Genomic DNA, 14,392 nt, shown 5'->3' with positions numbered 1-14,392 from the left:
TTTTCACCAGGCCTGTGGTTGTCGAGGCAGGGCAGGGCCCAGAACAGGCAGAGCCCACAAGGCTAGGAGGCCCCACAGCTCCTGTCAATGTCATGGCAGGCATGGGGGCTGGAGAGAGTGCTGCTCATACGCTGTCTTGATACAGTGCCAGTTCTGAAAGCCACATCTTAGCTTCCAGAAAACAGATGTGGAGGCTCAGTCAGGGCCAGGAGTGAGAGTCACAGAGATAACAAACCTTCGATGGCGGGCCAGGCCCTGTTTGAAGTACTTTAGATGTACTAATGCATTTAATCCTCAAACAACCTATCATCACCCCCATTTTGTAGAAGAGGCAATAGTTAGGAGGTTAAGGCAGGAATGGAAGGCTCTGGAGGCAGCGGCCCATGTGTGAGGTTACAAGCGTGGGCTCATGAGTGTGGGCTCTGTAGCCGGACTCCCCACTTTGGCCCTGATTTGCTGTGTGACTGTGGGCAACACTGGCGACTTCTCTGTGCCTCAGTATTCGCAGCTTTCAAGGGAATGATAACAGCCTCTACCTTGAGGATTAAAATGAGGAAAGGCAGGTGAAGTACTGAGTTGCATGCCTGGCCTGTGGGCACTGGCCAGCACTGGCTGGGAAGGCAGCACTCGGTAGCAATAGCATCCCATCCGGGGAGCCCAGCCTCTTGCCTCTGCTGATGGAGGTGGCCTGAGCCCTTCCTAGCCTCAGGGAGCTTGGCCGCTTGGTCTTTCTCCTGAACACTTTCTCCAAGCATACGTAGGTAATCAGTTGGGTATGATTTTCACCACCCCAATCGTTAAGAATTCTCCTTCTGAGCCAGCTGATCTGGCTCTCAGGCAACACAGTCATGCTACAAATGTACCCCACTGAAGAAAAAAACAACCAAAAGGGCTCACAATGTTAGACGGTGACACAGTTCCAGGCTGCGGATCTTGCCTGCTAGGGTAAGAGCTGCAGTGCTGATGCTGGCGCTCCACCGAGCCAGCCGCAGAAGTCCATGCAAACAGATGGCAACAGGCCTATAACAAAACCAAACCAAAGTGCTCCTGAACTGCGGACAAGGGCCTGCTGCTCTCCCTGGCCACCCCCGTGCGAGCACTGCTGGCTGTGTGCTTCCATCAAAGGACCAACTCCCTGGTGTGGAGCACTCTGCTTGGTTATGCCTCATAAGACCTAGACGAAAAAGACATAGTCTCCATCCTCCGGGGGCTGCCATGGTTACGCTCATCCAGGACCCTCAGAAAAGAGGTCAGCCCCAACAGGTGTTTCCTCTGGGCCAGGTCCCGGCCAAGCACTTTCCGGCCATCTCCTTGGCTGCTCTACAGAAGAGGAAGGCAGAGTGGGAGATGGAAGCACCAAGGACAGCCAGGGAAAGGCTTCCTGGAGGGGATGGTGCCTGAGCCTTAGGAGCCGTAAGAGTGGGACAGAACAGGAAAGGTGGGAAGGGAAGTGCAGGCACAGGGAATGGCGAGAGTAAAAGTTGAGAACACAGAGAGGGCCAGGAACTGCAAGCACTTCAGGGTTCTAGAAATGAATTGCCAGGCAGGGCCCTATGGACCCTGAGTCTAAGGAGGCAGATGGAGCCAGGTTATGGGCCTCCAGCAACTTCTGAGCAAGAGTGAAACATGATCAGGTCTCTGCTACAGCAAGGTAATGCTTAGAGTAACGGACGGTTTGTTGGGGGGGAAACCATTTTAAGAGTCAACAGTATGAGTTTGGACAAAGAATCAAGAGGGCATGAACTTGGGGCGGGGTGAGAGCAATGGAAAGGAGGGACTATGACAGACAGTATTCTGGGTAGGCATACCTCTGGCATGGCCCCCAGGGATCCCTGCCTCCTGGTATTCACACCGTCATGCTTGTGTCTAATGAACAGAATATAGCAAAAATGATGGGATGTCACTTTCAAGACTAGGTTATAAAGACTTCTGACTTGCTGGCACTCCCCCTGCCTCCCTTGCTGGCATGTTCTCTCTTGCTCACTTGGATGAAGCTGGCTGCCATGTTGTGAGATGCTCTATGAAGAGGCCCACATGGCAAGGAACCAAGGGAGGCCTCTGGCCAACAGCTCATGAGGAACTGAGGCTTCAGTCCAATAACCTGCAAGGAACTGCTTTCTGTCAACAAGCAGGGGAGGGAGCTTGGAAGCAGCTCCTTCCCAGTTGAGACTTGAGATGACTGCAGCCTTATGACAGATGCAGGGCCAAAAGACCCACCTAAGCTGTGCCAGGATTCCTGACCCACAGAAACCGTGAGGTAATATAGGTGTGTGTTTGGGGGTAATTCGTTATGCGGCAGTACATAACTAACATAGGCAGGGATCAGGACAACGAAGAGTGGGGACTGTGAGAGACACCACTTGGAGAGTCAGCGGAATTCAGTGATTGATAAGACTGCAGGAGATGATGGAGAGGGAGAAGTCACAGTAACTCGGAGAAGAGTGCAGGCTCTCGAGCAAGACTGCCTGGCTTCAAGTTCCTGCTCTGCCCCTTGCTAACTGTGTGACTCTGGGCAAGTCATTTCAACTCTCTGAGCCTCAGGTTCTTCGTTTATAAAATGGAGATGGTAAGCCTTAATTATCTTACAAGTATCTGTCCTTTTCATTTGGGACTTGCCTCAGCATCCGGCACGGTGGTGAATGGTACGCTGGAACTGCTCAGCAGAAGTTTGCTGTGGCATTTCTAGAAGGCTCAGTGTGCAGCCTTATGCCAGCAGAGACAAGACTGAAATACTTCAGTGCAATTCCTTGCCTCCTATGAAGCCTTCACTAGCCCTGTATGAGGGAATATAGCCCAGGGTGGGGGAAAGCAGCTCTGTGCGACTCTGACTTGTGTCCCCTGCAGCACCTGGTGGGTGCGATTTTCCTCCCAGGGAAGTTAAGTGACCTACACAGACACTTAAACCATAACCTTGGCCTCATTAGTACTGTGTTTTGACCACACAGAATTAGCTGACTTAAATAGACGTTTCCAGAGTCAAGCCCAGTCTCACAGAGGGCTGTGGCCTGGATTTGCCTCCAAAGCCAATTATCAATAGCACGAGACACAGTTCTTATTTCCAAAACAAAAGACACAACCAGATAGGAGATTCTCTTACCTGTCTGGGCAGAGAAGGCATGGAATCCGAGGCTACTGATCGCGGAAAGCGCTGGGGCTGCTGCATCATCTGCTGCAGAAGGAACGAAGAGTGGTCAGGCTGCTGCTGCTGCAGCTGCAAGGTGGCAGTGGCAGTGGAGGACGCAGTGGCAGAAGAGGCCTGTGCTGGTGTCGGCTGCTGCAGGTAGTGGAGCAGGGAAGGCTGCCTAGAGGCGGCAGGCATGGAGGGCATCTTCTGTGGGCCCGGCTCAGAAACGAAATGTGACAAAGGCTTGGTGTTGCCAAAGGTAAACGGCTCTGGGGCTCCTGGGCTGGGGCTGGCTAGCCCCTGCTGCATGATCATGCTCAGGGTTTTGGGTGAGTTGGTGGTCACAGGCTTGAAGATGGCATTTGCTTGCTGCTGCTGCTGCTGTGGCTGCTGGCTAAGCGGGTTACTGGTGGGAGTGAGGCTCCGGATCAAGGAGCACTGTGGAGTGAAGGACTGCTGCGGCAAGCCTGGGCTGGAGAGCTTCTCTGGGCGGTAGGGTGGGGAGGGCCCCGGGTTGCTGGTAGGCAGAGCGGGCATCAGGTGTCCTTGAGGGTTTTTAATGGTAGAGGACACCAGGTTGGCAAGAATGGAGTTCTGCGGGCTGAACTGCGGCTGTTGATTGAGAGCTGGGCTGGGGAGCTTCTCAGGAGCATAGGGCATGGTGGGCCCAAGGGCAGCATTGCTGCTGGATGCCATGCTCGAGAGTAAGGCATTGGGAGAACCTTGGAGAGTGCTCCCCGGCAGGTTGCTGGATGACATGCAGGACACCATGAGGCTCTGAGGGCTGAATGGTGGTGGTGGATGTGGCGATGGCACTGGGCAGTAAGGTGGGGAGAGGCCTGTAGGAGGCAAGCCAGACCAACTGGGAGTGGGCCCTGGCTGCTTTGTAGCAGATCCCTGCTTGCTGGCTGCCAACACCTTCAGCTGGTGGGCATGATGCCACTGAGGCACTGGGAGTGGGGGCAAAGCGACAGGGAGCATCGCCTGCACCTGGTTCTTGGCCTGCGCTGTGGAGGAACTAGGTGAGACCAGCTGCTTACTGGTGGAGGGAATCGCATAGCTGATCCCTGCAGAGGAGGGCGGGATTTGAAGTGACACGCCAGTGACCTGGCTGCAACTAGAAGCAAACTCCTTGCTGGAACCAAGGCTCTCCAAGTGTGGCATCTGAACCGAAGGCTTGGGAGCTGTGCTGAAACTTGCCTGAGAGTGATCCAAGACCAGTGGTTCGTCTGGCTTGCTCCCCAGTATCTTCTCAAGATCGAGCTCATTCGGAGAAGGTTCTTGAAGTTTTGTTAGCTCCTCCAGCAGATCTTGAAGTTCCTGGTCCACAGCAGGCATGCTGTTGGTTTTGTCATAGTAAGGAACAGTGGGCCCTTTCAGTCCCAATTCTGCAGTCGGTGGCACCACAAATGGCGAACCCATCACACTGCCGTTCATGGGGTTATTTTCGAGTAGTAACGAATGGCCAGCTACTCCCATAGCTGCAGGGCTAGGATTCATTGTTAACGGGGGAATCTGCAGCTCTGCACAGGGTGTGCTGGGGTGGGCACCCAGGCCCATAGAAAGGGTAACATCCTCAAGGCAAGGCCTCTTGATTTTATTAGGGTAACCCCCGTCAGCCATGCCCGGAAACTGGAAGTTGTCTCCTTCCTGTCTCCTCTTAATGGTTCCCTGTGGCTGAAAGAGGGAAGCGAGAGAGAGAAGTTTTTATAAAGGCTTGGCACATTAAAGCTAATGAACAGGAAACTTGCAAGATAAAACAGATCTCTCAATTTCAAGACTCACAGTTGTCAAAACTGTACAATACAGCCTATTTTTGGAATCATAATGCTTGTTTCTTTGTTACAGTGTTTCATTTAAACTGTCTTGTTACACTTCAAATAAGGCATTATACTGTCTGTATACTAAACGTGACAGAAAGTCACGCAAAGGACATTCTTTGCCCACTTAAAGGAGAGCTCAATGAAACTACGCAGAAGCCACTAAATGAACTGTGCTGCCAGGGCCAGGCATTTGAGAACAAACTAGAAGTAGCTAAGATATTTTCAATTCCTATCTATCTGCAGATATCCCAATTTTTAAAAAGGAAATGCGTAAGGTAGACATTGGGCTTTCAGGTTGGCTGTCTCGGTTAAAGGCCTCAGGCTGTGGTGATCAAGTGGACTACAACAGAGCCTTTAGAGGCACAAAGGAGACCTGGCTGTATTCTTCTGGGCAGCTGCCTCAGACATACTGCTTAGAGGCTAACACGAGCTGCAGGACAGGCAGTGTAGCATGGCTCCATTTATTTTTACACGTGTGCGGGCATGCGCGCTCACACACACACACGCTGCTATGAACATACAAAAGTCACTTTGAAGAACATATATGCAACTGTTTAGAGTAGTCATTTCTTGGGGCTGACTGGCAAGTCCCTTTCTGTTCTCTACATTTTTGTATTGCTTGTTTGTTTTTCATGAGAACGACTTGTCATCTCATGAAATAAGAAATAGCCTCTCTGCAGAGGCATCCTCAGGTTGGGGAGACATGAAACAACAGGAAGAGGCCCAATCTGTGATCTGCACTTTGGGGGAGCTGCCCACCATTTTTAAAAGCATAGCATTTGGGAACAAAGCAAAGAAGTAGTAACACAGTACTTCCTACTCTTTCAAGGCTTCATACAGTCATCCGTGGCTGTTGTGTTCACGACCATGACCCACAAGTAAAGGAGAACAGGAGTGGAATGGAGGAATGTGTGTGGGAAGAGAGGGGCTTGGAAATCACCTACATGTCGACAGTCTAACATACTGTCTCTGGAAACACTTCCTCCTATAAGAACCCCCTTTTTAGCTTTGGAAGTCTTACTGAGACATCCAGTACTGATCCTTGGACGTCCTCTCATGTTTGGCCCACCGGGGCTTCAACACATGTGTGGGGGCCACCTGCCAGCACAACGGTGCTCATGACTCGCGTGGCAGAGTGAACATCAAAAGAGATCCCCCAGGGTCGCACATCTTAGGCCCTGCTACACATCAGAATCACTTAGAAACACACAGATTCCCAGGCTCTCCCACCACAAATGAATTGCTCCAGTCTCATCTGAGGTGGGGCCCAGGCAGCGAGTTTTTTTCAAAGCTACCGGGCTGATTCTAAATGGACAGCTGGGTTGAGAAGCACTGGCCCAGAGCATGGGTGGAGGCAGTGTGGCACAGGGCCCTGGTCCCGAGGCAGACACAACTAGGTCTTGGCCTTGCCACTTAACCTCTCTGAGCCCCAGTTTCTTCATTTGTCAAGTGAGCCTAATTTTAGTTCTCATCTCATGATGCTGTTCTGATTCTTATGTGAAATGGGGCAGATTCTGTGGCACCTAGTAGATGCTCACTAACTGGTAGCTGGCATTACAAAGGGCAGATCTGGAAGGGTACCGGGAGTCCAATTCAGTCCTACTAAACACAGGGACTCTGAGACCCAGGCAGATGCAGGGCTCCCTCCCCCCGCCACCACTCAGCTGCCTCCCGACCCACTGCCTTAATCCACCCCAGTGGCAAGACATTGTCTTGTCCCAGCAGAAGGGGCTCCACTACTCTGAGTGAGGGGACTTCCCTACTTTTTTGCCTTTTCTTTTGAGACGTCTATGACCTGAACAAAGGCACTTCAATGGGCAGCTCTGCTGTGAAATTCATCTGAGGGCTGAATACCACAGGGCAGGCAGCAGTGGGTTGGGGAAGGGTTGAGCAGGCACAAGAAGAGGCCTATCCAGTCATCCGTGCCCACTCTCCCACCCAGGGAGTGCTTACTCTGTATTTGGCCCACAGCAAGTGCTCAATAAATAGCAGCTAAATGAATCAATGGACAAATGAACACAAATGACCCAGCACACAGGGAGCTCTGCCACATATTTTCCTGGCCATTCACTCAATTATGGGGCAGCTCCCAAACAATTCACTGGGTCCCAAACTGAAATTTGGTCTCTTCTACCATGTCCCAGAGTCCAAAGAAATTCAACGTATTGAAAATAGAAATGTATGAAATGGATTGATAGGAATGACCGAGTGTGGGTTTTACGTAGGATCTCCTGTAGAGATTCTGAGCTGGCAATGGTTGGGCCCAATGTGTTTTTCATGATGTCTTCGACTGCAAGACATGTTTAATGACGTGAAGTTTATACAGAACCAGGCAGGGGAAGGATGGGGTCGGGGGATGGGAAGGAAGGGAGGGCAGGGGCTGAGATTTGCAGCGGCCTGGAAGTCCTGGCAGATTCTGTGGGCTCCTGCTTTCATTTAATTGTTGGTCTGCCATTAACCTGTTGGGTCTAAGGTGGCAGGAGGTGGGGAAGGCAGAGCGTGACCACTGGCAAAGGAGAGAAGTTTCTAGCTCCCTGAAGTGAGAGTGTGTGTGCATACAATTTTTCAGGCGCCCATCAAGTGCATCCATGCCAATGTTCCCCACTCGATTCTAATTCTGGAACCCACCCGGCTCCTCGGTAACAAAGCAGATACCAGGATGCCCTTGCGGGATGTTGAGGGCCGTCCCACTGCTAGTGGATCCAATTTGCTGGAGCGGGTGCCACTCTTGCTGGGCCAAGTCTGTAGCTGGACACGGCTGGTGCTCACCTCACTAAACACTTTGGGAAGATGCCTAATCAGAGGGGCAGGCTTGCCTTGCTGTCCCTGGGGGTACAGCATGTGGGGGGTGTGGCGCTGGCTGAGGCTGCAGTTTCAGCAGAGGGGCAGGTGGCAGCTCTTTTGAGCTCTCCTTTTTCAAGGGACTTAAAGGAGACTCCACTTTCTTGGAAGGCCGCAGCCCCGCCTTTCGGATTTTATGGTGAGAGCTTTCAATAAAGCACCCTAGCTGAATGGCCAGAACCCCAGCCAAGCCTAACCAAGGCTGAGGGAAGTAGCTGTGTTTACACAGAAGTGCTCAGCCTCGCTCTAATAGCATCTGCTTTCACCAGGCATCGGTGAGGCTTGGAGATCTATTAGCCACTTAATTTTGCCCCTAGATGCAGGCTGGCTTCAGTGCTTCCTCTTGCCCAGTCCCATGGTTTGTTACTCATCTCAACTGGGAGAAGCTGGCTGGGTTTTTCCTCATGCCCAGTGCCACACTGGTGCCTTCACCAGGTCACCTGGGCCAGTGGGTGCTGCTGCTGAGGTCTGCTGGCCTGGGCTGAGTGTTGTTGACTGAATCCCACAGCCACCATTTTAGATCAAGTGCAGCAGATAGCTTGCTACTCCATAATGGTTTCCTCTCTCAATGTCATGTTGGGGGCGGCAGGTCACCTACCAAGCTTCCAGACCCTTCTAAACAAACCTTCCAGCTTCACGTGTGTGCCATTTCCCAGTCTCTGTGGACTCTGTGACAGCAAGCTATTGGTCCCAACTACTAGCCAGCCCCTACTTCCTTCAGGCCATGTATTGCACATGACCCTGCCCACTCACTGTGAGATTTTTTTCTTTTCTTATCATAAGTGAATCAGTAGATACTGGCAGGATTTCTAGAGAGCACATAGCAACCTTCTCTTTTTACAGAAAACAGAATGGGATGTGATTTGCTGGTGGTCATACAGCTAGGGGATAATGACAACACTAGACCTCAGGGGGCCCAACTCCTAGCCTGAGCCTTCACAGGTCTGGCCTTTGGTGGGGGTGGGGGTGTGGTGTGGGGAGAGGAAGTGAGGGACAGTGCCCTGGAGTATTTTAGAAAGGACTGACTTTATCACCATCCCCAAATGCCTGCAGAGTTCCATTTCATAATCAGGCAGACAAAGCCACCAATGTGATCCCCATGACCTCAAAAACATTCATTAAAATGCATTTCAAAGCATGTGATGCTTCCCCACCCCCTAAATAATGAGAAAACAAAGGCAACCCTTCTGATAGGGCCAAGTTCAGCTCTGAAGTCAACATTATTTCTGGTTCTGTCTGCACAATGACATATGGCAATTCTTCCCTTTCTACATTTTTAGTCCAGAATGGCAAAAAGGGGGAAGATTTCTTGGAAAACGTCTAGATTATAAGAGTACAGTCCAGGCTCATAAAATGGGCATAAGGAGAATAAAGAATATAAGTTACATATATATTACTCTTTCCCAAGAGGCCTGGAAGGCTGTTATAGACACTTTCTTTTGGACACTCTAGCTGGAGGTTTACCATGGACACCACAGTTCCTACTGGGTAAGAATGCAGGAGGCGGAAGGTATCCGGGAAAGATGAGCTCAGGGAGCCTCGTTTGCCCTCCAGAGGGCACTGGGCCCTGGGAAAAATTGTCAGAAAGGTGGAAATCCCCTATGGCTTATTTAGTCTCTCCTTTCTCCCTCACCAGCGCCTCCTCCAGTTCAGCTCAGGCCAATCCGCTTGGTGGTTCTCTTAGTCTCTCTCTCACAATAACATCTGTACTCCATCAACACCTTTCTTCAATACTGTTACATGTTCCTCCTATGAGTTTCCAAGAACCTGCTGTTGGCCAACTAGATTAGCTTCCAAGCCCTCTGAGACAAGGGTGATCCCCAGTAGACTTGCTCAGAGGAAAAGAAAGAAGACATGGTGGGGCATGGTGGAGGTAACCCCAGAATAGACAGGGCAATGATGCAACAGGACTGGGTTTGCAGGAAGGGAGAGAGGGAGGGAGGGAGGGGGGAAGAGAGAAAGAGAATATGCCTAGATATATACATGGGATCAGATGAGTATCCATGTGTACAGTATAAATGCCTATATTTGGGCATATGTGTCAATTCCATGCTTGTTTTTTAGAAGAATGTCCCCACAAACTGAAACTGACCTTTCTGTAGAACAAACAGGATTTTCAGCATTTCCAGTATTGCAAGAGAATCCCAGGGTAGCTGGGACTGGCAGGGAACCCTGAATGCTGATTGGCTTCAAGAGGAGTCCGTTTGCCTCAAGAACGAATCTCTGCTAACAGGTGGTCTGGAGCAAGAATCTCAACTTACAAACAAGGGATATATTGGTGCCCCTGGCTTGCTCTGAGCCTGCAGACTGCATGCTCAGCACCCAATGCAGAAAGAGGCAGGCTGAGGTGGAGGAAAGAGCCCTGGAGTAGGCATCAAAAGACTTCCATTTAAGTCCTAGCTTCTCCATTTGCTGTGTGACTGTGGGCAAGTCACTCCCCCTCTCTAAGCCTCGATGTCTTCTTCTGTAAAACGGGTACTTGGCATGCCCTGTGTGCCTCACAGCATCATTGAGGTGTGTGCTTTGGGAGTAGTAATTGTTACTGATGTCACTCTCCGGGCCCTGGGTTCCCAAGCTGCCTCACAGCCCTCCAGTGTGGGCCTTTGCTAGCTCTGTGACAAATAAGGACACGTTCACAAGGATTGGGGCATACAGCAGGAGTGGAGGGAGATGAGCAGCCTACTCCTGGTGGCACTGATCTAACAGCTAGCACTGCTGCCTTTAAAATTCCACCTTCTGCTGCTTGCCACCACCCACCACTCTGGGTTCCTCCACACTGTCTGTGGCCTCAGCTATTTCAGCCTGAGGGCTTGTGGCTTCAACAAGCTTCAACCAGAGCTGTCTGAGCCTGAGTGGCAGACCCAACAAACACAGAAATTAAAGCAGACCCGGGTGGGGGGTTTTCTAGAACTGCATTCTCCCTTTCTGTAGTGTAGACACGCCAGTTGGAAGAAATGGCAACTCTAAGATTGGCTCCAAACCTATAAATGCATATGGATTTAATGAGCTCATAATTCACATTGTATCATCCCCTGAGAATGCTCGAAGTATTCCGGCATTAAACAAGTGTTTCTTGAGCACTAGCCTTGCATTCCTAGGCTGTCAGTACTGTCAGGTCCTTAGAGACAAGCTGGTCCCACCCGCTCATGTTAGGGCTGGTGAGGCCCAGAGCCCAAAAGAGATGTGCCCGTGGTACAGCTTCTCGGACTCCCAGGTTGGCCTCTTTTCACAGGAAGAAACCCTGACTTGGTCTCCTCCCAACACATTCCCATGTGGGGTCACTAGTGGGATAAAGATGATTACTTGGGGGAGAAGAGAAAGAGAAGTTAGTTTCAAATGGCTGGATGGATTTGGCAAGGTTGGCCTACAGATAAAGCAGGTGCTGCCCAGGGGCAGGAACAGAAGCTGAAGGCCAAAGGCAAGGGCACTCTCCCAGGCCAGACGACCTCGTCTGGGCATGACCCAGGTTAGCAAGCGTCATCTGTTTCACTTGAATTAGGCTGATGAGCCCAGAATCACGCAGAGAAGAGGAAAAGGGGAGGCGGAGCTGAGGTTGGAGGCTGCCAGGGCCACTGGGCAGACCCGAGCTTCTCTATGTGAGGAGGGCAGAAGAACCCTCAGAGGTCGTTGAAGCTCAACCTCCTCACTGCTCCTTGGATCTGCTTGTGGTATGACCTCTCGTAGGTCCCTTCCCCACTCTGGGCCTCAGTTTTGGTGAGTGAATGGGTCCCAGCTTTGGTAAGCTGATGCCATGACTTTCTCCCTTGACTGCTTCTGTAGAGAAAAGATGAATTCTCTTCTCTCCTACCTAAGAGGGCCTCTCTCCCTGGGGAGAGCCTGATGGCTTACAAGTGGCCTTGCCATGGGCCAGATCTGTACATCATTTCCAACTCCAGACACTCTTAAAGAAAGCACAATGTGCCCCAGCCCAGTTGCGTCAAATTATGGTCTTCCCCAAATATCTCCATGGCTTTTTAACAAGCAATGAATTGACCACAGTGTGTGTGTGTGTGTGTCTGTGTGTGTGTGTACAGACTAGCAGTGTTAATTCTGAGAGTAGCAGGTCTGCACTAGTTGAATCAAGAAAGGCGGCCGGAATTTTGGTCAAATGAGCCATGCTAACTTACACATTCTATTAAAGAGTCCTACCAAGTCACCAGTCACCAGGAAGGCTGCCAGTTCTCCAACCACCCTGAGGGGCATGTGAAACCAGTGATGCCATTTTAAAGCTTGTTCCTGGAGATCTATCTAGAAAGAGAACTCGGCAAACTAGTCTTTGTTCTGCCATGTGTCAGTCATCTGGGCCTATGCCCCAAACCCACCCTCCCTTAACTGCTTCCCCAGTCACTGGAGGCATTATCTAACTGCAAGCTTGGATTTTTATGATCAGAATCCAGCACACATTAAATGAACAAAAATGAAAGCAGGGGTGACTGAGTTAACAGAGAATGCCAAACCAAATTCAACTTGTTCACACACAAGGTGTCCCAACGCAGTGCTTCCAACTTTCTGGAGGTGATGGGCTCCTATATTTTGATGGCAAAGCCCCCTGGTGGGAGTGAGCCCAGCAGCCAGGGGGTCCCTCTGTAACTGAGGCTGGGCACCCACTCTCAATTCCCCAGCTTCGGTCCACCCCTCAAGATAAAGGGGGCTCCTGAGAAAACACCCTTTCTCTAGAATGCTCCAGAGATGTAGAAGAATTCAGAGGTAAGGAAGGAAAGTCTCCACTAGCTGGCCAGGCAGTTTGTACAAAATCCAGACTTCCCGTCATCTGGAGAGTGACAAGAGCAGTGGAAAACACCCTCAAGCAGTAATCCCCAGACTCCCTGAGAGCTGGTGGAGTCCAGATACCCCACAGGCTGTCATGCTGTCAAGTCCTGTTGTCGTGTCCTAAATGTCTCTCCATTGCCCTGGGCTGTGACTGACCCTGTCCTCAGCTTTCCACACCTATACCTGGAGCACACGCAGAGGTGGACCATTCAGGTAGGCTGCAAGTGTGGACTCGCACCCAGAGCCACCCAGGAAGGTGGAGGGAAGCCACATCAGTGTCTCTGGGCCCATTTGGTAGGCCCTGCCTCTATATCACAAAGCCCTAACCGAGGCCCCAGGTTTGGCTGATGAGTGCATACTGGGTGTGTATTGGGGGGCGCTTAGTCCCTCTCCTTGCCCCCTGGCTGCTGGCTACCCAGGCCTTTCTTTCACAAGTGTCATCACGTTGGCTAGGACTCCAGATATGGGGTCCCTCAGGCAGTGGTGGGCTCCTTGTTAATGCTGATGGGATTAGGGGTGGGGTATGTGGGGAAGGCCCTGGCCTGGGCCCTGATGAGCTGAGTGAGTTTTTAGAGAAGCTGTTGGTGCATTTCAGGGATTCGACTCCTGGCAGAGTTAAGCTGGGGAAATAAGGAGCCACTGATAATCTGAGAGCTGGAAACAATCAAGTCCTGGGTCACTGTTAGCTGGGGCAGTCTGAGCTACGTGGAAATCATGCAACATAAGGGGTAGCCACAGCTTTCCATCCAGATAATCTTTAAGACATCTGCTTGTGACTGGGTTAACACAGAAGCAATCTCTCTCCTTGCAGCAAGGCCCCACTGGAGGCTAGTGGCAGGGTCAGGACCAAGGTGACACTCCTCCCCATCGCCAGGACACCAACTCGAGTAGTTTAAATGGGGCAAAGAGAAAAACAGTTGCTGATTGCTCAGTACCATTTCCCCTGGACCCAGGTGCAGAGCTCTGCTTTGTGGGGACTGAAGTTTATACAATTTGGGGGTCTTCTTTATGAAAGAGAATATAAAGTTAAAAGCACAAAATTAGGTACCAGGCCTTGGAAGGTGTAAAGGATGAGTCTTAAAGCTTAGGCACAAGGTGACTTCACGTCTGCCTGTGCCCCAATGATGGGTTAAATAAAATGGTGACAGGCTTTAGACCATGGCAGGAATTTCCCTGCATGAGAAACCCGACAGCTGTGTAGGTGGGAGAAGAATCCAGAGACACCTGGTTAGTCCAGTGCATTCTGGAGGTCACATGGTTACTGAATAAGCACATTGTAGCTGCTGAGGGCCAACTTCTGCCTCTAAAGTCTACTAACTGTCTTCAGGTGTATCCATCCCGATTAGTAGGGACTCTCCTCATGGCCTAGGTCCTCTTTTTTTTACAAGTTTCTTGGGGTATGATTGACAAAATTTGTATATATTTAGGTTGGACAATGTGATTTAAGAAAAAATGTACAACACGATGATTGAATATATGTATACATTGTGAAATGATTTAGATCCTTTTTTTTGGGGGGGGAAGTAAGACTGACCCTGAGCTAACATCTGTTGACAATATTCCTCTTTTTGCTTGAGGAAGATTAGCCCTGAGCTAACATCTGTGCCAATCTTCCTTTGTTTTATATGTGGGTCGCCGCCACAGCATGGCTGCCGACGAGTGGTGTAGGTCCACGCTTGGGATCTGAACCCGCAAAACTAGGCCACTGTAGTAGAGCACACTGAACTCAACCACCAGGCTGTGTGGCTGGCCCCTGAAATCGACCTTTTTTAAGTGTACAATTCAGTGGCATTTAGTATACTCACAATGCTGTGCAACCAAACTGGGGAGCATG

General features: G+C 50.7%; 1 protein-coding gene across 1 annotated transcript in view; it reads right to left on the bottom strand.

The window, feature by feature from the left end:
* The window catches only part of MAMLD1 (mastermind like domain containing 1), a 58,295-nt gene that overhangs the window by 33,605 nt on the left and 10,298 nt on the right, over nt 1-14,392 (bottom strand). The window contains exons 2-3 of the mRNA XM_058534879.1: nt 3,098-4,801; nt 898-1,020 (exon numbers count right to left, since the gene is read on the bottom strand). Of these exons, the coding sequence (XP_058390862.1) occupies nt 898-1,020; nt 3,098-4,801 (1,827 nt within the window). The remainder of the gene's footprint in view (nt 1-897; nt 1,021-3,097; nt 4,802-14,392) is intronic.

This window comes from Diceros bicornis, chromosome X (genome assembly GCF_020826845.1).
Source record: "Diceros bicornis minor isolate mBicDic1 chromosome X, mDicBic1.mat.cur, whole genome shotgun sequence".
NCBI classification, from domain to species: domain Eukaryota; kingdom Metazoa; phylum Chordata; class Mammalia; order Perissodactyla; family Rhinocerotidae; genus Diceros; species Diceros bicornis.
Note: the sequence above shows the minus strand (reverse complement) of the source record. Positions and strands in the feature narration are given on the sequence as shown.